The sequence below is a fragment of the Onychomys torridus genome, chromosome 3 (genome assembly GCF_903995425.1).
Source record: "Onychomys torridus chromosome 3, mOncTor1.1, whole genome shotgun sequence".
Classification (NCBI taxonomy): Eukaryota; Metazoa; Chordata; class Mammalia; order Rodentia; family Cricetidae; genus Onychomys; species Onychomys torridus.
In genome coordinates this window covers 96,106,377-96,130,445 of record NC_050445.1, presented here as the reverse complement: position 1 = coordinate 96,130,445, position 24,069 = coordinate 96,106,377, and the positions used below count along the sequence as shown (strand labels likewise).

Sequence of the window (24,069 nt, the reverse complement as noted above, 5' to 3'; positions counted from 1 at the left end):
AGTGAAATTAGGCCTCATTAATTGTAAGAAACACTGAGTTACTCTAGTGTTCTGGGCCATTAAATCATGGGGGAATTCTCTTTTGAAATTTACCTTTAAAATGGAAGATACAAGTCTATTTACTTATTTATTTTTATGTACAACAGGTTCTAAATTATAAACATAAGGCAAAATGGTTAAATCTGGACAATTAATGCATGTGCTGATTCATAGAATTTTTTTCTAGGAAGTAATACCTCTTATCCTCTTATCCACTTATCCACTTTGCTAGCTTTTACTGAGAACAAATATACAGTCATAAAATAGACTCCCAGGCTGTGATTATGAAAGGCAAGGAAGGTTGGGAAAAGGTACTCCTTTTGAATGATCAGGAGATTATATTTTGTAATACATGTTCATTATTTTGATTGTATGATGATTTCAATGATGTTCAGAATGTGAAAATTTGAGTGCCTCCATAAAGGGGAACATTTATCATATACCTATCAAAAATCATATTTTTTAAAGAAGAGACTGTGGGTATATATATATTTGTGTATGTGTACACACAAAACATGCATACAACAGACAAAATGTTAAAGGAGCACAGCAAAGAATCAATATTAAATGTTATAAGAGAAAATGCCAACTCACTTACAAAAGAAAATCCAGGGCTAATATATCTTGTACCAGCACCTCTAAAAGCTGGGAATGGGTGGTATAGCATATTTCAAGCCCAGTATGAGTAACTGCCAGCTAAGATTTTTATATTCAACAAAGCTATCTCTTAAATTTTAAAGAGAATTTAGGACATTTCAAGATAAGCAAGCCATCACTGCAGAAAATACTTAACAGAATACTATGCAAACAAAGAAAAATGCAGTGTATTATGAGTGCAAGGAAAGAATAAATTCCATGAGAATAATTGATAAGCAAAGAAAAAATGAATTCATAATGGCCTACACAATAAACCAGCAGAACCCTAATTCTCATGGGAGCATTGGAAAACAAATAATAGTAATTTAACCACCCAGAACAACAAACAAAAATCATAGGGATTAGCAAATTCCTCTCAATAAAAAATTGAGATGCAAAGAGATTCAATTTTTCATTTAAAAGATGCAGGCTATGGATGGAGAGATAACACAATTGAGCAGTTTGATTGCCAAACATGCAAGAAGTACTGGGTTCAATTTCTAGCACAGCAGGCACCATGTGTGGTGATGCACAGCTACATACTTCTGAATTAGAAAGTAAAATATTCAAGGTCATCTCCAGCTTCATAGGAAGTCTCACACCTGACCCTATTTTATCTAAATCTTCATATATGCACACACAGAGCATGTGCACACATGCTTGTGTACACACACACCACCACCACCACCACCACCACCACCACCACCACCACCACCACCAGCAACAGTACTACCACCAAAAAAGGACACAGACTAGTAGATTATATTGAAAAAGTACCATCAAATTATTTGCTATCTTTAAGAAAAACACCTTACCAGTGAAGATGCCCACAAAATGAAAGTCATAGGATAGACATCAACACACAAAGTAAGTGTGAAACAGAAAATGAGCTAGAATGGCTATTCTGATATCTGATAATGTATGACTTCAAATCAAAACTATGTTAGCAGACAGAAAATAGACATCAAGAGGGCTCCTACCCATAAATACATGGACTATTAAGAAGCTGTAACTATTGTAAATATGTATGTATTAAATGTTGGATTGTTAATTGCATTAAAACATATTAAAATGCATTAAAATCCTAAAAGGGTCTGAAACAAGAGTAGTTATTTCAATATATCACTCTTATCACAGGTCTTCTAAACTTAATTTATAAATTAACTTCTGAATAAAACTAAAAACACCATAGATAAGTTATATATAACACATAGCAACATAATATTTAATCTATAAGATACAGAATGTGGGCTGGAGAGATGGCTCAGAGGTTAAGAGCACTGACTGCTCTTCCAGAAGTCCTGAGTTCAATTTCCAGCAACCACATGGTGGCTCGAAACCACCTGTAATGAGATCTCGCGCCCTCTTCTGGCCTGCTGAGACATATGCAGGCAGAATAATGTATACAAAATAAATAAATAAATCTTTAAAAAAAAAGAGGCAGAATGTATGTTATTCGCAGAAATATATAAAATAATTTCTATAATCCATCACCTTACAGATCATAAGTCAAATCTTAACAAATGTAAGAGTGCTGAATTAATTCCATATATCTTAATCAGATCATGGTAGAAAAAAGTAGCAATATAAGCAACTGAAAGTATATGAATACTTAGTGACTGAAATACAATTTTATGAACAATGAGACATTTGAAAAATAATGAGAAAGTCATAAATTTCTTAGATTCAAATGAACATTGTTGCCCAAGTTTTCAGGATCTATGGAATACAGGTAAACTGGTCCAAAGGCAAAGTTCACATCTGTTAATGATCATTATAAGACTCTGTCAAGGAGAGCTGCACACAGGCCATGGAAGCAGTCCAAGAGTATGAGACATAGATAGGCAGAAAAGTAAGAAGAGCAGGGCCATCTCAGACCTTTGACAATGGCCTACAAGACCTGCACTCAGTTGTGTGGGGTCCCTCATTCCTCTCTTCTGGCAAGGTAACATATTTTCTTTGCAAGTATATGTTATAAGTAAGTAATTTGTTTGTTTGTTTGGATTTTACAGGGGGATAAAATTAAGAGTTTTTCTAGAACCCTGAAGAGATATGGACTATTGAACAATATCAAGACTGTGAAAGACTGCAAGAGATTTTAAATTTGGAATAAATATATTTTGTGGAAGTTTGAGTGAAAATATCCCTAACATGTTCATGTATTCAAATGTTTAGTCCCTAGTTGGTGGAATTGTTTGAGGAGCATTAGGATGTACAGCCTCGTTGGAGGAAGTGTGTGACTAGAGGTCACATGCCACATATTTGAACCTTTGCCATTCACTCTTTCTGCTTGTGTTTCAAGGTATGAACTGTCAGATTCTTGTTTCTTCTACCATGCTTTCTTTCCACATTTGGGAACCATAAGCCCAAATAAATTCTTTCTTCTAAAAAAACAATCAGAGTGATTTCAAATAAATAATATAAGAATGTACTTCCAAGGTCTCAGAAAGTTAAGAATCTGTTAAAGCCCAATTAAGATAGTAAGAATAAGTCATAGTCATGGCAAAGACCAGTGACATGGGGTTCAAGAGGACAACATATAGGCTCAATCAATCTATGTGTTGGTCCTATGAAAAGACAAAAGGATAAACCCAAAGCAAATCTAAGGAAAAGAAAGACCAAGAATGTTCTGTTAATAAAGTTTGAGGTACAAAGTAAGCTGTTACAACAGGCTCCATTGAAATCTGTAGAATTATTAGGCAATGCTTTCAAATATTATATTCCCTATATTGACAAATATATAAGAAATGGATAAATTCATAAACATTATAACTTACCAAAATCAAATTAAGAAGATATAAAAACTTTAAGCAGAAACTTCACAATCATGGGATTGAAAGAGTAATAAAATCTTCTCTAAAGCAAAATCCCAAGATTGAAAAACTATACTACTGAATTCTAGCAAACCTATAAAGAGTAGCTAACACAAGTACATCTCAAAGTCTTTCACAAAACAGGAAGGAAAGAACACCAGCAAAATCATTGGCCATGTATACAACAGGAAATTGATATAAATTCTCAATCATGATTGCATTAATTTAAAAATTTTTCAAAGCAGAGGAAATAATCACCAGAAAGAATAGTTTATAAAATGGGAAATGATCATTGCCAATTATGCATCAGACAGGGGATGATAGATATCATATACTAATCACTACTAAATGTAAATGCCAACCTATAAATCTTTTAAAACAATGATTGTGCTAATGAACTGAAAATACAGTTTTGGAAGTAAGGAACACAGGTAAATAAAGTGTTCATGTCTTTAGCTAACATGACAATTGAAATTAAAGATGCTTTGAGGTTCTATCTGACCGCCCTTAGAATGGCTACCATCAGGAAACAAATGGCAACAAGTACTGTGGATAACATGGGGAAGGGGATCCTTCTTCATTGTTGGAGGTAGAGTTTACTACCACTTTGGGAATCAGAAAGATTCCCACAACCCTCAAAAGGTCAACCCCTTTTGTTTGCAATTTCCTAAGGGAAATCTGAATCAAAACCAGTAGTTAAGGTGCTCAAAATCTAACCTAATTTCTGACCTAAAAACCTTTATAGAATTAGAAAATTTGTAATACTATTTTACAGAAGAAAAACACCATTGTGACATTCAAATCATCCCTGCATTCTTGTAAGAATTCCATGATTGTGATATTTCATGTTTCAACACTGTACTTATTAGAACAGCAGTAGATGGTCAAACACAAAGATAGCCAGTGCTTTGGCAGCTTTGTGAATAAAAAGACACTTGAAGGCACATTAAAGAATCAGGCAAGGAAACTCACAAATTGTTTAAAAGCCAACTGGGCTCACAAAAATTTTGAGAATGTTTTTTGTGTTGCATTTTATGATACTACTGATACAAATACTCAGCACTCTGTCAAAACATTGGGTCTGCAAAGGATTTCTAGTCACAAAATTGTTATATGCTGGGCCTTTCCTGCTCCAGAATTTCAACTTCATGCTTTACATGCACTCTCTTGAACTTACCAACTTGATATTCTGTGTGAGGGGAGGAGAAAGATAGACAGGCTACAGCCTTGTTCTCAGGGAGCTTTCCCATATCATGAAAATCAATCATAAAAGCAATAGTTTTGTTACCTCTTTTGGCCCCAAATTAAATTGCATAGACAAAAAGGGAAAAATATTTAGGGATATTTGTACACTGTGTGAAGATGTATTGCTGCTACTGGTGTAATAAAAATCTGAATGGCCAATAGCCAGGAAGGAACTATAGGTGGGATTTCCAGGAAGAGAAAGGGAGATGAGGAGGAATTAGGACACACGGAGAGAAACAGGAGGTGTAAGATGAAAGAGAGGTAAAAGCCATGTGGTAGAATATAGATTAATAAAAATGTGTAAATTTAAGTTTGAAGAGCTAGTGGGACAAGACAAAGCTAAAGTCAAGCTTTCATAATTAATAATAAGTCTCTGTGTCATTATTTGGGAGCTGGCTGGTGGAACAGAGAAAGAATTGTTACAAAATGAGTCTCGGGTTGCATCTTCATATCTTCCAAGTACTTTACTGTATCACTGTGTCATTTTCACAGAGAGGTATTTCATCTGAGGACAAGACAGGCTATTAGAAATGTGTTAATACACATTAGTTTGTAACTATTTAAATATAAATATATATTATATGCACTAAGAACAAAAACATAAAAAGTAGAAAAACTTCTATGTAAGCTGGAGTAACTGCAGAAGCCATGCCAGTAGAAATGGGTCATTGTGGGAGAAGAGAAGCTGAAGCCCTAGAGAGGAAATTATAGGTGCTGTCAAGTAGTAAAGAGGAGAAATGAGATGGGGAGAGGCTGACTGAGACATGGAGAAGGTAAAAAAGAAGGAATGGAGGAGGAGAGTTAGATAACACTAAGGATGCTTGAAAAATCTACAGGAAAATGTTATGATATTATTTAAAAATATGTATATACACATGCATTTACATTACATATAGCAGTACAGTGTAAATAGAATCATGTCCCTTGGGTTATAATGTTCCACTCAGGAATCACAGACTATCTAACAAATCTTCAAGTTGTTGGCTGTGTGCAGTGGTTGAGGTAATGACTCAAAACAATGCAAGTTATTACTATTGCCTTGATGCCTCCCAGAACTGAAAGGTATTGTTAAAGTCACCATACATTTTGGACACAGAATTTGAAGAAAACGACCTGGGAACACTCTTCCTGAGGTATCAAAAAGTCCCCATCAATATGCTAAATGAGGAAAAGATCAATAGGATTGCTTACCTACTTATTAAGCCTAAAAATGACAACAAAGAATTGTCTGGCAAGATATCTCCATGAGTGTAATAGTGGCACAATATGTGTGTGGTGGTAACCAACAGTTATGTAACTACAGTTCAAGATTATTCAATATGTAGGAATGCATGCTTAGCACTATAAACCTAGCTAGCCAACAACTATCAGTATCTGGAGAGGTCATAGATACTAAAGGAGAATACACTAGTATCATTTTCCTAGTGAAATATAGTTGTTAAGTATATTCTAAGCACATATCCTTCTACTTACAGGTAAGCATAGCTCTTACTCATCATCAAAGAAGTGCTTTGTTTTTCCCAGTAGATGCAAGGCTACTACAGAGTTCCACAACAAGTCATAGTGTGGAAAATAAGTAATGCTGTTTCAACTAATATATCTATAATGCAATCCTTATGCCTAAAGGCTCAAGAGATGTTGCAGAAAGGTGGGGGGTAATAAGAACCAGAAATTCTGGGGTTGGGGATTTAGCTCAGTGGTAGAGCACTTGCCTAGCAAGCACAAGGCCCTGGGTCTGGTCCTCAGCTCCAGAAAAACAAACAAACAAACAAACAAACAAACAAACAAACAACTTCTCAAGAACCAGAAATTCAGGATTTCTGCTGCAAGTCAGTTTTTTTCTTCTAGACTTGACAGGGAAGTAGTGCCCCCCAAATCTCAGCATTATGGCTGCATAAACAAGACTTATATAACAACCATGCCAGCTGACATGGTAATGGGAATGTGGAAAAATCCACAGGGCTCTGCCCCCAAGTGAAGAACAGCAGGATGACAATGGCTGTTGAGTAAAGAGAATCGGATTTCTTCAGGGAGCATACCATAGATTATCCAATCCCAAATGGTCAGCCCTAAGCACATGTGCATGTAACAACTCTAACAAGACTCCGTAATTTATGTTAGTGTGTATGTTCATCTATGTGTATACATGTAGCAATAATATTTAAAGAAGAAATAATGAATCAGAAAGGAGATGAGGTGGGGAAATGAGGGGAAGAAGCAGTGTTAGAAATACTATAAATATAATGTATTCTTGTATGGGATTTTAAACAATTATAAAAATAAAATGGAGTTAACATAAAAGACGTAGTGAAAGAAATATTACAGAGAATTCACAGAAAGAATAAAAAACAGATGATCAAATTTTGGAACACACTGGCTTAGAAATTTACTTTAGGCACAACCCTATAATTTGACATGTATAGGATCTGAAAACCAAAGTGGTATATTGAATTTCTTGAAGTCTTTGAAGCTCAAAGATGGTAAGATATTGGCATCTTTGATTATCTCAATAACTTTCAAGGAAACAGTAAAGATCAAAATTCAATACTGATTTCTAATCAGTGAATAAAACTTACATTTACTTATAATTAATTAATTAATTTTAATTTTTATAGATTAATTTAATTGAAGACTAAGTTTAAATAATAAATTCATCAACATTTGTGACTATAATTGATAATCACTTCCTCTTCCTCTCATCTTACATGTAACTGAGTAGAGAATGCTGCTGGAATTATATGAAAAATACCACAAATGTAGAACATCAACTTCAAATTTTGTTATATCTATGCTCTGGCTAGTTTTATGCCTACTTGATACAAGCTAGAGTCACTGAAGAGGAGGGAGCCTCAACTGAGAAACTATCTCCATAAGATTGAACTGTAGGTAAACCTATAGGGCATTTTCTCAAACAGTGATTGTTATGGAAAGGTTCAGTCCATTGTGGGAGGGGCCACCCCTCAAAGTTGATCTTGAGCAAGTTGAGCAAGCTATGGTGAGCAAGCCAGCAGGTAGTACTGCTGTATGGCCTCTGCATCAGCTCCTGCCTTCAGGATCCTGCCCTGTTTGAGTTCCAGCCCTAACTTCCTTAGATGATGAACAGTGATATGGAAGAATAGGGCAAATAAACCCTTTCCTCTCAAGTTGCTTTGGTCATGGTTATTTCATCATGGCAATGAAAATGTGAAGACAATCTAGTTGGATAAACATTACATTACAATCCAAGTATAAATATTACAGCATGGAAAGAAATTCCTTGACAGGGTGTCTATAGAACTCTACTCAAGAAAGAAAAGGAAAATGGGGAGAGAGTATTGATTTTCACTGGAAAGTTTTCTGTTTTGCAAAGATCACCTGTGTCCAAGTCATACTAACCTCTCTCATCTGTAAGTCAGAACTGTGCAGCAGAATTCTTCAGAGAGGATCATAGCAAAGTCTTACTAAAGTAGGAAATGGTTGACCCTAACAAATACTGATCCATTTTTAATATTTACCCTTTTGCTCAGAGAAGACAGTGGATTTGCTTGCTTCTTTGAATTATCATAATTTCCATAACTGTGAGGAGGACAATATTCTTTTCTGGGAACAAGAATATGCTAGAGTATTTCACATACTCTCTCAAAGGAGCATAAAAAAATACATATGAAAGAATTTGCCATATATGAACATATTAGTCTAGTGAATTTTAAACAAATACATTAAAAAAAAAAAAACTTTACTCATTTCATCTCAGAGGGAGGTGAACAGTTGGAGTTCCAAGGTGTGTTTAAACACAATTCCATTAGATTTAAATCTGTATTCTAAGGCAAGATATAATTAGAGTAAGAAAGCAAAGGAGTACAGGAAGGAGGGAGATAGAACATAGCTGAGTAGGTCAGGGGGAGTGATAATGAATATTACAGCAGGGGGTGGAAAGAAAATCAAGGCAACTATTCAGAGAGAAGTAAAATACTGGGGAGCCAGGGGAGGAATGCGTCCCTGGAGGAGAGCTGAAACCACCACGCTGTAGTTAGCTCTGTACAACAAATAAAGCAAGAGAAACAAGTAGTATCTACACAGCTTCATCATTCTGTTTTCTTTTTTAGTTAATACCGCAGCAGATCACTGACTGAGGAGGAAGCAGGCGAACAGCAAAGCTGAGCAGACATCAAGTACAAGGGCATTAAGTTTGTGTTACCAAGACGAATGGAGGTTCTCTGGCTGTAGAAGGACCTTGGCAAACTGAGGCTGCTGTTTTCTAAGATAAAGTTGGTCAAAGATACCTGCTGTGTTGGTATTCATGTCCCTGTGAGGAAATGTCACGTATGGAAGTGCATGCTTATCCTGCCTGGTGGTTTCAGGGTGCAGTGTTCTGTAGTAAAGGAGCTGTGGCAGTAAGTGGGGCTCCCTGGTGTGACGGTGGGAACACAGTGCTGCAGCTGAGCACACTGTACCGCAGTCAGGAAGTAGACACCAATGGGAGCTGATGCTCAGGTAACTTTTCTCCTTTTCTTTTCAGCCTGAGTCCTTAGTGCACATGATTGTGCTGCCTGTGTTCAGAGTATGTTTTCATGCTTCAGTTAACCCTCTGGAAACTCCACTACAAACATGCCCAGAAGCTTGTTACATAGGTGATTCTAAATTTGATAATTTAGTAATAAATAATAGATATAGTTAATCTCTGATCATAGGCCACTGAATCATGTATATATGTGTACGTATATGTATATATGTTTATATATATATATATATATATATATATATATATATATATATATATATATATATATATATATAATAAAACTTTCCAAAGGATGTGTACTGTACAATTATACCTAGATATAAGTTTTGAAGGCAGATTAATCTCAGCCCCAGGACTACTATTTTATGTATTAAAGTTAAATCTAAGCAAAAACTTTTAACACAGTAATCATATAGGCCAGTGATAAGCACATTATCATTAGTTTGGATTTTTATTTAAATCTTTCCTAATATGAGTTTGAAGCAAATTGCTTCATCTCACAAGTTTATAAATTCCTAAGTGTACAAATTGCTGTGCCTAATGTGTATCAATGTACAAATAGTAGCATATGCTTAGTGAAATGCTAGCCAGTAGATACATAAATTGACAAATGAATGGGCTAGTATAATCAGAGTCACCCATTCTAAATATGAGGAAGTAAACCTGTATTAGAATATTATTGTCACTGCAGTAAAAGAAGATAAAACATGTCAGCCACGTTTTCTAACACCATTATCTGAGAATTGTTCTTATATCCCTGTTTTTCCTAAAATGCCTTTAAGATAACAAAGTCATGCCTATCACATAAAGGCTTACTACAGAAAGGTTTAGCTATGGTGAATAGTTATAAGAAAGCACTCATGAACTCCAAATCAGGGAAAAATATTGATGCTTTGATAAAACTAAATTAGATATTCCTAATGTTGTTGTATAGATTTGAGGGCAGTTAGCCATGTAAACTTTGGAGAATAGGTAATTTTATTTTGGTTTTGCAGATTTTTTATTTTCTTATGGGGAGAGTAGGACTATGTAAGCACACAGTTTTGGCAATCTGTGAATCTTTAATGCTGAGGAATCACTTTGAGATTGATATGTCAACCTTTGGCAAGACCTTCAAAACGCCTTAGACACGAAGAGTAAGGCTTTCTTCTATATTTCATGTTGACCTTAACTTGCTTGAAATTTGGTTCCTCTCCAAGAAAAGCAGAGTGTTTTCAATCATGCTATTTACTTGATGGTACCAATGTGGGAACAAAGTGGTTGAATGTAGGGGGTTTAGTTGAGTTTTACACTGATTTCAATAACATATGTGTGTGAACCTTGAGACATCCAACCCAAAAGCTGTGTGATGGATTACTGTAAGATGCACTGGGTTGTGGAAACTGGGTTCTGGATTTGTCACTCATCCTCTGTGGGACTGTTAACACACCAGTTAAGTGACCTAGAAAGTGGATGAGCTGGGATAGGTATAATATTCATGATTCTGAAGAGGGTCTTGTGAATGCCTGAGAGCAGAGACTCTGAGAAGGCAATGACACCTTTGTCTTTTTTTCTCTCAGAACTTTATTTTTAAATAGATTAATTTATTGTATTGTGTGTACATGAGTGTTTTGTCTGAACATATGTATGTGCATCATGCATATGCCTGGTGCCTGCAGAGGTCAGAAGAGGACATACAGTCTCTGGAACTCGAGATGGTTGTGAACCACCCCAGGAGTGCTGAAAACTGAACTGGATCCTCTGCCAGACCCACAAGTGCTCTTTACCATTTCCTAATCTCTCCAGCACTGGAACATTTGTTTTAGTGATAAAAGGTGGAAAGTGAATACTTCATCCATCTTCATTCTGCATCCAAGTATGACTTCTCAAGCAAGAGTCAAGGGGGAACATAAATGTCTCTCTGACAGGGAACTCTCTGAGGTGCCCTGTGGAATTCATCCCTGAGCAAAAGAGCAGGGAGACTTCTACTAGGGAGAAAGAGGGTACATGAAGGTGATTTTACAAATGGAAGGCAAGTAAAAACCTCATCTATTTTCAGTTATTTTCCTCTGGGAAGTATGTCACTTTTTCTTGACTCACCAGACAAAATTAAAATTTGTATTGAGTGTTATTGACTCAATATGGATTTTAAGAGATTTATTACTCTTTAAAAATATTTTCATCTTATTAGCATTTATTAATTGCATAAAACAATAGGTTTCATTATGGCATTTCTTATATGTATGTAATGGAATTTCACCATCTTTAATTCTACACTATCATATGTTCCTTCCCTCTTCTACTTCCCCCTTTCTTCCTCCACCAAGTCCTGCCTCCACTTTCATATATAATTATCTGCATTATTTTCTTTTTCTTTAATTACTGTTGTTACTTGTATACATACATATGAAGGCACAAACACAATGTGCTGAGTCTATTTAGTGTTGCTCATATGTATAGCGTATGAGCACTGGCCACCTGATATTGGATAGCCAATTAGAGGGCTCATCTCTGGGTAAGCCTTCTCTTGGCAGTCATCCAAGACTTTAGCTCTTCATCTAGTGGGAGATATCCTCCTTCCACAATAGCACACACAAAGGGGAGGCAATTTTATGGAGCAAGAGCAACAGAAGAAAGCTTGAGGTCAGATACATTTAAAAGACAAATTTATTGATAATACAAAAAACATTAAATTTAGTCTTACATAATGCACAGTTAATTCACGGGGTTGTGCAAAACTACTATATAATCCTTGATTAATCTCATCATCCTAAGAAAAAAAATCACATAGACAAGAATCAGTCTTTTAATCCTGTTCTAGTCTTATCTTGAACAAGTACAAACCGACTTTCTCGTTGGATTGATGTGTCTAAGGGTTCAAATAAATGGAGTACTATAACATAAAACCATTGAGTGTGGCTTTGTCCACTTAGAATAAAGGTTTCAAGGTTCTTCTATGCTGCTATATGTATGACACTATTTTTTACTTGTTATCAATAAATTGTATTTTATTGTATGGGCTCACTGTATCTTGTTTATTCTTTTACCAAATGATGAGTATCCAAGTTCTACCCATTTTATGGAGCTTTTTAATAATACTGCTCTGAACATTGAGTATGGATTTTTTTTTTGTATTTCTCTGGAAAAGCCTTTAAAAAATTCCCAATTTTCACTTTTTCAATCTTTTTGCTTATATACAAGTTAGGTATTCTTTACTCTAGGAAGGTGATTCATGGACTGTGATGAAACCCCCCCCCTCTATACACACACACACACACACACACACACACACACACACACACACACACACACACAATTACAAGCAGTTATGAGCCATCTGACATGTGGGCTGGGAACCAAACTTAGTACCTTTGGAAGAGCAAGCTTTCAATGCTGTTAACCACTGAGCCATCTCTCTGGCCATTTTATGGCTTTCTTAGAGTCTTTATCTTCAAAGTCTTTGCTGTTCATTAGAAATTCAAGACAATGTATATCTGTACTTTTAAGTTTCCCAAGTTCCCACAATAAAGCAAAAAGAAAAGTGAATGATGCAAAGCTTTATTTTATATAAACCAAAAAAAATCAATTCTAATACATGATCATATAAAAATTACTAATGAGGTGTTTTGCATTCAACATCCTAAGCAGACAGAGGAGAGAGAGAAAGGGACAGAGAGAGAGGGGGGAGGGGACAGAGAGAGATAGAGAGAGAGGTACAGTTGAGGTCAGATGCTTCCAGCAATGGATCCCTAAGCCACAAAGTTCTTAGGATCACTGCCACAGCCAGACACCCGGAAGGGGAAGGCAGGATCTGCCATTTTCAGAATGGCCATGGCCATGTGGTATTTAGCATTTTCCTCCAAACAGAAACATTCCCTCCTAGGAGGAACAGAGTCATAAGCTATGGAAACATAAAACCAGGAAGCAGAGTTCCCAGGATCACAAGTCCTCAAGCACATGCATATATAGGAAGTAATTGTTGGGATAGAAAAGTCTCTGGACAGATAGATGCCTCTGTGCAGGGAGGGCCAAGAATGAAACTTGTGTGAGCTTTTACCCATGGTGAACTTTTCACAGAACGGTACTTTCAGTCTTTAACACACGCATGTCACCATGAGTCTTTAACTCACCCTGTAAGTGATCCCTTTAACCTATTATTTCAATGAGCTAGATCTGAGTGGCATTATGTCTGGGGTCTGTTGTTGGTGCCCTACCTGGGGTAAATAGACATTTGTTTCCATCACCTGGGAAAATATAACATGTAGGCAACTTGAGTTCAGACTGTCAACCTAAGAAAACCAGAAAACAGTAATCTTGTGTTGTTTCAGGCCCCACAGTTCACAGCAATCTCTTGGGGCAGTTCTGAGGGGCCGACTCAAATTTTGGTCCATCAGTTTGTACTGGTCATATTTCTATGCTCAGAAGCCTCAAACATTATGTGAAATCCTAATTCATAAAAACTTTAGAGAGGGTTTCTTTTATGACACTTTTCAAACTACTTTAGAAATGAAAACATTTGAAATAAGTCTTAATTTGGATCTGAGGTAGTGAGCTCTCTCCCTCAGAGTCAATTATTTTCCAAACAAAATAATGTCATCTTCCTTAAGGGAAAGTATGCTTGATTACTCTGAGAAAACACAGAACAATCTGGCAATCCACTAGAGGTTTTGTAAACTATGAAAACTTATTTTATCTCCCAAAGTACAGAATTCATACCTAATAATATATATTATCATTTGCTAAAATGATGTGCAGTTTTATTCGATTTGTATGCTCAAGGGATACATATAAATATTCTACAACACATTTCTGTTTCTATTTAAAATTAAAAAATAATATTCTATATTCCATCATAAAGTTGATATCACAGGGCTATACAGTACTCATTGGTCGGTCAGAGACAGTGATGAAGAGCTGTCGGAAATGTTAAGCAATATAGGTACTCAGGGTACACTTCTATCTAAAAAAAAATCTGTAATCATTATGAAATTTTAAGAATTTTGATGGAATTTCTGTCTTCTTGAAACCTAACTAGTTTATAGGATCCAATGATAAAAATTATCACCAACATCTCTTCCCTGGTGCCAACCTTAGGTGCATGTCTCCAACTGGTACTTGTCCCAAAGGGTAAGAGGGTGACTCTAGATGTTTCTTGGCCTACATGAAAACATTTGATACCCACTGATATTCTGTTGTTTCTGCTGCTGCTTCGTACTCAGCATCAGATACCTGTCCTCTTTATGATGGTAGCCAGGCAGTCACTGTTCTAAGAACTCCACACCACACCACACACACACACACACACACACACACACACATACACACACACACACACACACACACACACACACACACACAAACATAACTTAAGTATTTTGTATTCATAAATATTTACCATATTGCCATTGTGTAAAGTCACATTGAAAACAGTTGGAGAAACAGATGTGCTGTAAATCCTGGTACACAAACTTCCAACTTTTAAAGAAGGACCAGAAACCTGTGTTTCAAGAAACTGATCACCAGTGTCAGCAATCTCATCATACTATCATCACCAGTGCTACCAACACCATCATAATCATAATCATCACCATCATCATCATCATCAACTTTACCGTCATTTGCTTGCTAGAATTGTTTAATTTAGAATCAAACTACTTTCCTAGAGTTTGGCCCTGGTATGTCATTGAACATATGTTGGATGAAGCTATGAATACTAAATGCACACTAACAATATAATAGACTCAAACTGTATCACAGGCAAAATATATAACCATGATCCCAGTCCTCATAAATGCCAGAGGAAATGTAGTAGTTTGTTCACTTTATAAATTAGATAAAATAATTAATAATAATAATAATAGTAATAGTAGTAATAATAATAATAATAATAATAATAATAATAATAATACCCATGACCCAGGAGATGGATTCCCTTGATAGCATAGCTAAGAAACATTAGACTTTAAGTAACTGCAGAGTTAATGCTCTTAACTGTCAGCGCTACTAAATTTCCCAGGTGGTGTTTGCTTTTTTTTTTTTTTCGCATGAAACTCACTGTTATGGCCCATTCCAATTTCTGCATCTTGAATGAAGCAGTATCACTTACTTACATTTCAACAAGAAGCATTGATCAACCAATATTAACAGCATATAATGTTAATATTTTCATTTGTCTCCTTTCCTTCTATCTTTAATTCATTTTACTCATCGCAATTCTATCACCCTTTTTTATACATGATATATCATAGACACTCTCAATAAATTCTTCTCTTATTTATAGTTAAAATGTCTAGCCTGGCTGAGCATACCTAATGAAGTCATTAAGGATTTTGCTTTAGTAAAGGTTTCAAATTGATTGTTCTAATAATATTTTATATGACTGCTGCTATATATCCATACCTATGGGCAAAATACATTGCTACTGATTTATCTATTTACCTCATCTCTACTACTGATTAATATTTTTCCATTGTGAAATTATTTAAATATAAAACTCATCACTGAAAAATGTTTTCTTTTTGCTGTCCCTTTTTTCCTGGGTGGAGGATATATTTTCTTTGTTTGTGTCTTAAATTCTTTCTCTCTGTAGCCATTGTTTTCTTTAACATAATCACTAGCATTCTTCTGGGCTTAATCTTTGTACTAATTGGGCTGTATGTCATGGCCATAATTATGAGAGAGCATAGAGGAATTAGGAATCTTGTTTTTGAATTCCATCAACATGATTGCAAATATACTTTCTTAGAGAAACAATCAAATATGATGTCACTGCAGGATTCAGTTTGAAATGACTAAATTAGCACCCAGTTTGCTCTCTTTTGATCTTAATTAAATATGTATTTCTACGAGAACACAAGTAACAGTAGGTTTGGCATCTGTATTAGTTATACATAAAACATAAAATTAGTTACAGATAAAATACCATGACCAAGACAATCTATAGACTGGGCTTATAGTTATAGAGGGCCAAGATTCTATCACCACCACAGTGCAGAGGCGTGGCAGCTCACAGCAGGCATGGAGACTGTAGCAGGAAGCTGAGAGCTCACATCTTTGACCATAAGGACAAAGCAGAGAGAGTAGGCTGAATGTAGCTCAAGTCTCAAAGTCCACCCACAGTGACATCAAGAACAGAAAGGGAGAATAAGGAATAACAGACCATGATAAATGATGACCCACATGAGAATAGGAATAGGCAGAGATCTGGAGAGGTCCCCAGAAATCCACAATGATACATCCTCTGTAGACTGCTGGCAGTGGTTGAGAGAAAGCCTGATCTGACCTAGTCTGGTGATCAGATGGCCAAAAACCATAACAGTCATGCTGGAACTCTCATCCAATAAGTGATGGCCCCAGGTGGAGCTCTAGGAGTCCAATTGTTGAGAAAGAGGAGGAACTGTCAGAGTGTGAAATGTTGAGACCAAGAATGGAAAAGCACAGAGACAAATAGCCAAATGAATGGAAACACATGAATTATGAACCAAAGGCTGTGGAGCCCCCAGCTGGAGCAGGCCCTCTGGATAAGAGAGACAATTGAATAGCTTGAACTGTTTGGAAGGCACCCAGGGAGTGGGACCTGGACCTGTCCTTAGTTCATGAGCTCGCTGTTTGGAACCTTGGGCTTACACAGGGACACATTGCTCAGCCTGGAAGGAGGGGACTGGACCTGCCTGTACTGAATCCCCAGGGGAGTCTTGGCCCTGGAGGAGATGGGAATGGAGGGGAGGGGATGGGGGGAAGGTGGGGGTGGGGGCGGGAGGGGGAAGACAGGGGAACCCATGGCTGATGTGTAAAATTAAAACACAAATATAATAAATAAATAAATAATTAAATAAATAAATAAATAAATAAATAAACAAACAAATAAATAAATAAATAAATAAGGCAAACTACTACAGAATCTGTTTAGAACTGGAATTATTTAGCTATTGCTTCTTTTTCTGTTTTATCTGGGGAAAAATAGGAAGGTCTTTGAAAGTGAAATATACCTGGTTGCACTGTGAGATCAACACTTACAACTCACTCCTGTGCATTATCTCTTCCTATTGAGTCTATAGAGACATAATGAAGAAAGAATGAGGTGTCAAGATGTTTTCTGGTTTGGTTCTGTGCTGTAACATTTTGATAAAGTGTCAAAAATGTAATCATCAGTTCTACCTAAAAATATGGGTAACTTCAGTTGAGTATTTTTACATTCTGGGCTTGTAATGAGCCAAAACCACAGATAATTGCAGGGACCAAGGCTTTCCAATCCTAAAACAAACTTTCAGAAACACACCTGGAACTTTATTTCGTATGTTCTTACTTCAGGTCTTGACCTTTGGTTATCATTTTTACTATTATATATTTGAGCTGCATTCCAAAAATTCACTATTCTACTGAAGACCCTTCTTGCTCCAAGTTTATGAATACCTACCAATCTCAGACTAATCTTAGAATATTTCTCCTATGGATTATCCAGGACCTTTCTCTATCACCTACCTTCAGATGCAGCTATAACAGCAGCATAGGTGTGTGTGTGTGTGTGTGTGTGTGTGTGTGTGTGTGTGTGTGTACAAATCAACAATATTCTCAAATGGCAAACAGAGAGGAGAATAAATTTAGCCTCACTGAAACCAAGACAATCTAAGACTGTACCAAGCTCATATTTTTATACATTCACAGGTTTTTTTTTTTTAAGTCTTCACACCTCTTGCTGCACATCACACATGGCCCAGCCATTTTATTCTTTCTTTCAAATTCTGCCAATGTGAACAGAATTAGGAACATGTTGTAAAGCATATGACCTGTGTGAAATTTCCTATTAATTGAATAAAATCTTAGACTTTGTTCTAACCAAATCACCATACATATTTGTATCTCAAACCACAAATATGGAGAGAACTGTAAATTTTTAGAGTTGAAAGAGGTTCTTTAAAGACCATCTGTTCCAGTCTCTCATTACACAGAGGTGTAAACTGAATCCATGAGAGGCAAAATGGCTTGTCTAATATCTGGTAAACAATAAAACTAGTAAACAGTGGAAAGAGTGATGCTATCCAGTTGAAAAACCTAGATGTTTATAGGTTTAACTCTATAAAGTTGTGTGTGCATGAATTTCTTTAAGTACAAGCATGCTTAGGAATATATGTATAAACATATGAAGTCAGCTCTTCCATCATTTGGCAAAGCTATGCTTCTTGCCTGGTGTCTTCCTAATTACTGATATGGAAAACATTATGTATCTGTATTCTATTGATTGTTGTGCATATGTTACTGGTTTGCAGTCTCTTGAAAGCAGAGTCTGAGAGAAGAATGTCTAATCAGATAATTTATCTGGAGGCAATTCCAAAATCCAAGAGTAAAGAACAGAAAGGCAGAAGTTGGTACTGTGGGTATTTGGGGTTTTTCCTATTGGGGATCCCTAAGGCACTGCAAGAAAAGACTGCCTAAGAATTGACTCTCCAAATAACAGAAGACTGAGTCATTTATTTGTGGACTGTCATGCTCCATTGGTTGAGAACTGCCCCCAAGGAGAGGGTTAGTTTCATGGTTCCCCATGCTTATGATGTACGAGAATGGCTTGAGGCAGAGAAATATAGAAAAATGCTACTAGAGTTGTAACTGTAGTCAGAATGGGTAGCAGGCTATTGGACCAAGAACATATTATAAGACTTCCAGGGATACTAAACAATACCAAGCAATGTTAATATTTTATACATACATTCAATTTTAATTTAAAAATACATGTAGGGGTAAGCCTCATAGGATACTCACTCATTGAGCTATAATAAAGACAATTTTAGAGCACCCCATGGTATCCTATAGCTACACTAGAGCCTGGAATTAGAGATCTGTGCTTTGGTTCTCTTTCTGTCTCTCTCTGTCCCTCTGTCTCTGTCTCTCTCTGTCTCTGTCTCTCTCTGTCTCTCTCTCTCATCTCTCCATCTCTCTCTCTGTCTGTTTTATATTCCTGGCCAGTATGGGCCATTCATTCTATCAATAGTAGCCCTATGTGCTATGCCCCTAGATGCTGGCTATATAGCAGTGAATTAAAAGGACAAACTCTTAAACCAATACAGCTAATACTAGCCTCTAAAACAACACAACTCTAAAATAACATTCTGCAGATAATGATAAATTATCTGAAGAAAATTTAAGAAATTGGGGAAATAAAAACTGTGAGCAAAAAGGTATAATGCTGTTTTAATTCATCTATAGTTGTCATGAAAATATCATTGATTATGTAACATTGTAGGACACATTGAAATAATGATAAAGACCAAATCTTAGGTATAGTAAAGATATATTCTTGAACCTACAGTCCAATTATAAATGATATTGTTTCTAGATGACAAGAAAATCAAGTGTTAGGGGGAAAATAATTATGAAGTAGCAGGGTAAGAATTGCATCAAGCATACATATCAGTTTGTGGTTCTTTGCACAAATCTTGTACCTTTAAGCCACATCTTAATTTGATTCATTAATATTATGATACTGAAATTCCATGAAATTATGAATAAAATGTCAAACACTATGGGTCCAAGTACACATGCACATACACACACAGAACTACAAGCTTATGTTGATTTTTTCATAGTCACTACTATTCCTAATTATGTGGTGCCAATCTGATGGTTTCCCGGCTCTTTTAGAAAGTATAAAATTGCCATTCCAGAATCAAATGGCTGTAGGCATGCAGAAATAAGGTAAACTACTTTGCAATTCAACTTTTAGGTGATTGTTACAAGTATTCTTTTTTCAGTATTTTTGAATTATCACTAGAGACTGAACCTGTTATTTTATAGAAAAAAAAAATAAACACACAGAACTAAAAAGCACCAAATCAGTGCCCCTGAACAATGATTAAATCTTAAAGGATTTGTCCTAGGCACATTTATCCTGGTTATATATTTGGAACAGAAAATGATCACGAAAGGGGATATTTGAGAAGTGATAATTATAGTAAACATAAGCATACATACTGTCCTTGCCAGTTTATTCTGAAATTTAAGGCTAAAGAAATTTAGAAAAATATGGATGGTACACAGAAAGATGAAAATGAGCAGTTGAAGGAATCTGTTCAGCATTGAGAGTGTCGAGTGCTATGGAAATTAATGAAATCAATTCAAATAGTAAAAAAACAAAAACATTAATTAAAGGCTGACTTTAAATACTCTGAAAGAGGCATATGGTAAGGAAATATTAATACATTCATTGTTGGATTGAGACTGCAAATCTTTTAAAACACAACTGAAAAGCTTTGTATCTTTCTGATTGTGTACCCTTTAATTTCTTGATATCTCCTAAAGAACACTGGGTGAAATGTATACATTTCTTCTGGTAAAGCTAAAAAATCTATTTACTCTTATATAGTTTAGAGGATATCTGTGCACAGTCATTATGATAAATAAAATTTCTGGACCTCAGTCAAGGTCTTTAGGGAATTATGTATCAGAGAAATCCAACTGATGTGTGCAGTTTGTGCTATACTGTTGAGACAGTGGAAGGTTTAGGCTCTGAATATACAAGGGAGATACATATGATCTATTAAAAAAAGGATTCCAAAATGTTCATAAGTCATGGAAGAGTGAGTATTTGTATATCCAACCCAGGCAAGAATGTTAAAATTAGAATTTGAAGAAAATGTATTCAACGAATTATAAATAAACCACAACAAATTAAAATAACCAATACACTAGTAAAATAATAAACAATTCATAAATGAAAGATAGTGTGAGGTTTTAAACAAATAAGAATGAAAAGCACAATTTCAAGGGTGAATTTCAGTCATGAGCTGGCAAAATCGACAATACCAGTAAAAGAATATAATTCAAGGTGTTCAAAACTAGTCTTAATTCAATTGTCTATTCTTAAATTTTCTTCCTCTGTTCTTTCCCTCAGTTTTCAATGAGTTATTCTTTCTTTCTAGTATTCATATATTCTTCATACAACTGCAGATAAATATTTTTTCAACATTGTTCATGTTTATTATTAATTTATTTTATTTTTAATAAAGCATGTGAAATTTGAGTGGTTTCATTAACTTGCCTTTTAAATGTCTTCTATACTTCTTTTTCAAATAAACAATAAACACCAAAATGATGCATTGAGAAAACTAGTCTTCTTGATTTTGAAACATAGAAGTCTTAAGTCCAGGATTTATGAATTTCAATAATTTTTCCACTTCTTGATTAATCAACAATATTGTCCACTACTGCAATAAAATACCTAATAAATACTTACCTCCTAGGGTTAATGTAAGAATGAAATGAGTTAAACACAAATACTTAGGAGAGTGCCTTCCATGAAATGAGAGACCCACACATGATGGTGCTGTCTTTGCTCCAATTGGCAGTCTACTTGCGTATGACTAGAATTCCAAGAACATAGTAGCTGTATATGTTCTGCTCAGGTTCCATCCTGCAAATGCCCAATGCAATTTACCCCGTAATATCTAAATGAATGAATCAGTTAAAAAGGATAGGGATCCAAAAGTTCTATTTGCTTCATGTCAAAAAAAATTTAAAAATATTCACATGTCTCTTTAGGCATTAACACTATGAACAATGAATTAGGTCAATCAGAGTCATTTAAAAAGACTGTGAAAGATATGTACTAATCTAAGCCAGGAAACAATTTCCAGCCCAGGTGGACTTACAATGCATCACTCCTAAATCAAACATGTCAAGTGCTCAAATCTCCCAGCAAACCGAAAAAGCAATAAATGGCACATTTGAACTTTTAAAGCCTCTTTTCTATGCTTGCCCATGAGTATATGGCAAAACCTTCTGTATTTTGTTTTCTGCTTCCCAGTAGGCTATAGGGACATTGAAATGAAAATCAGAGACTAGTAAGATGGAGTAGATTGAAAGAACTACTCAGATAAAATCCCATCCACTAACAACAAATAGGCAATACTTCTCACTATATCATTAGATTTACTGCCTAACACCTCCATGTAATTGAGCCCTGGGATGGACAAAAAAAAAAAAAAAAACAATGTTCCAACTAAATAATGGCTTAAAAAGCTGTAAAGGTAAAGGTTGACAGATGAAACATCACTATGATGTCTGGACAGAGCACCCTGAAAAGAGCCAGTTAAAAACCAGCAAGAAGGTGTGTTCACCACTGTCAGCAAATGCTAGCCACAGTAACCTGTACATTTAGAATTTTACCATTGCCATCTAAAGCAAAAGCCCACTTTTGAATTAGTGTGAAATGCAGTGGCACTTTTAAATCAAAAAGTTTTGAAATGACACTCTACCTGCAAGGCACAACATGAATGATTGCAGTACTAGCAGTTCCCATGGCAACCTCATCTTCAGTTTCCAAGGTCAAAGGAGTTTCAAGTCCAATAACAAGTGAATAGAACTGCTGCTTCTGCTCCTTTTAAGTTTTGTGCAACCTTTAATCTGTGGACAAGAAGAGACATTACAATGAGATTTGGCTCCATGTCTCCTTATGCTCTCTGAATATCCATCTTTAATTAAATAAGAACAAAATCCACTTGTGGAAAATATTGAAGGAAAAGAAAGAACACCAAATTATCAATATGAAGACAAATAAGCCTCATAATTCTATTTTATTTTGAGATAGAGTTTCTCTATATAGACTATGCTGGCTCCAAATTTCAAATTCTCCTGCCTCAGCCTCCTCAGTGCCAGGATTACAAATGTAGACAAACGTGCCTAGTTCACTTCATTTTCTGTTCTTTCAAACGATACATAGGCAAGGACAAGGGCTGGTATGCCCCTGTAGTACCTGGTAATAAACAAGAATCTCTCCTGATTTGGTAGGAATTAACTTGAAAGGAGTAGAAGAGATGTTGATTTACAAGTTCATTCTCTGTCCTTTAGGATCCTGTCTTGTTTTTTCCCCAGAAAATAATAAATAAAAAAAATTAAATAGAGAGATGTCCATGGAATGAGATAAATAATGTGAGCTTTTGCAGACCTTAAGGTGAACTCTGAATTTCCAGAATGGAATTGTATAGGAAAGCTACAATTACTCTACCAATGCAATTATTTCCCCACTGTGCTCCATATTCTATTTTAAAATTGTGCTACAGTATGGATAGGACTTATGTGGTTATGCTCTCAGAAGGTTCATGTACATGATGCTTAACACAAAGTGTTATAAAGTAAGGGATAATGAGATCTGAGGAAGGCAGGACTCAGTGGGACCTCATTATGCCTTTGAAGGAAATGTCCTCAGAAGGGACTAAGGTAAGCTCTCAATGGACCCATGAATCCTTGCAAGAGTGATTTATGACAGAGAGCACTAACTCACTCATCCCTTGGATCCTATCTGCTATTGTCTCTTTCTCTTGCATGTATTCTTTCCTTCTGTTCAGCACAGGGTTATGCCAGGGTCTGTACCAAACTGTCTGTACTTTGAGTTTCTAAAACTATAAGCTACAACAAACCTCCTTTTCTACATTAAGTAGCTGCCTCAGGTAATTCACTGAATGAAGAAAAAAAATGGGATAAAACTAAAGGCAACCAAAGGACACAACTCCAGTGTCTATTGAAATCTATCTTCCCAATTATGATTTGCTGTCACCTGGGTTCACATAGAGAAATGAAAGACGAAATTTAAAAAAAAAAGAAAGAGGAGGCGATATTGGTCTCAGGAAAATGAATACAAGTGGAGACATCTAAGTAAATTAACTTGGTCTCAGAAAGATAAATATAATTTGTTTCCTCTTATGCATGGATCCCTGTCTCAAAGAGATTTAAAATCATACAAGTACAGATGATAATAAAGTAGAAGCAAAACTGCCTAGAAGGACAAAGGGGACCAATGTCAGGGACCAGGGAGACAGGGTGGTATTGAGGGATGAGGGGGAACAGGCTCACAGTATGCTATGTACT

At 35.8% G+C, this 24,069-nt stretch overlaps 1 protein-coding gene across 3 annotated transcripts in view; it reads right to left on the bottom strand.

The window, feature by feature from the left end:
* The window catches only part of Cntn4 (contactin 4), a 1,000,458-nt gene that overhangs the window by 491,651 nt on the left and 484,738 nt on the right, over nucleotides 1-24,069 (bottom strand). For all 3 annotated transcript variants that reach the window (XM_036181073.1, XM_036181074.1, XM_036181075.1), the window contains one exon: nucleotides 22,461-22,608. In XM_036181073.1, the coding sequence (XP_036036966.1) occupies nucleotides 22,461-22,515 (55 nt within the window). In that variant the 5' untranslated portion in view covers nucleotides 22,516-22,608. Of the gene's footprint in view, nucleotides 1-22,460; nucleotides 22,609-24,069 lie in introns of those variants that run through there.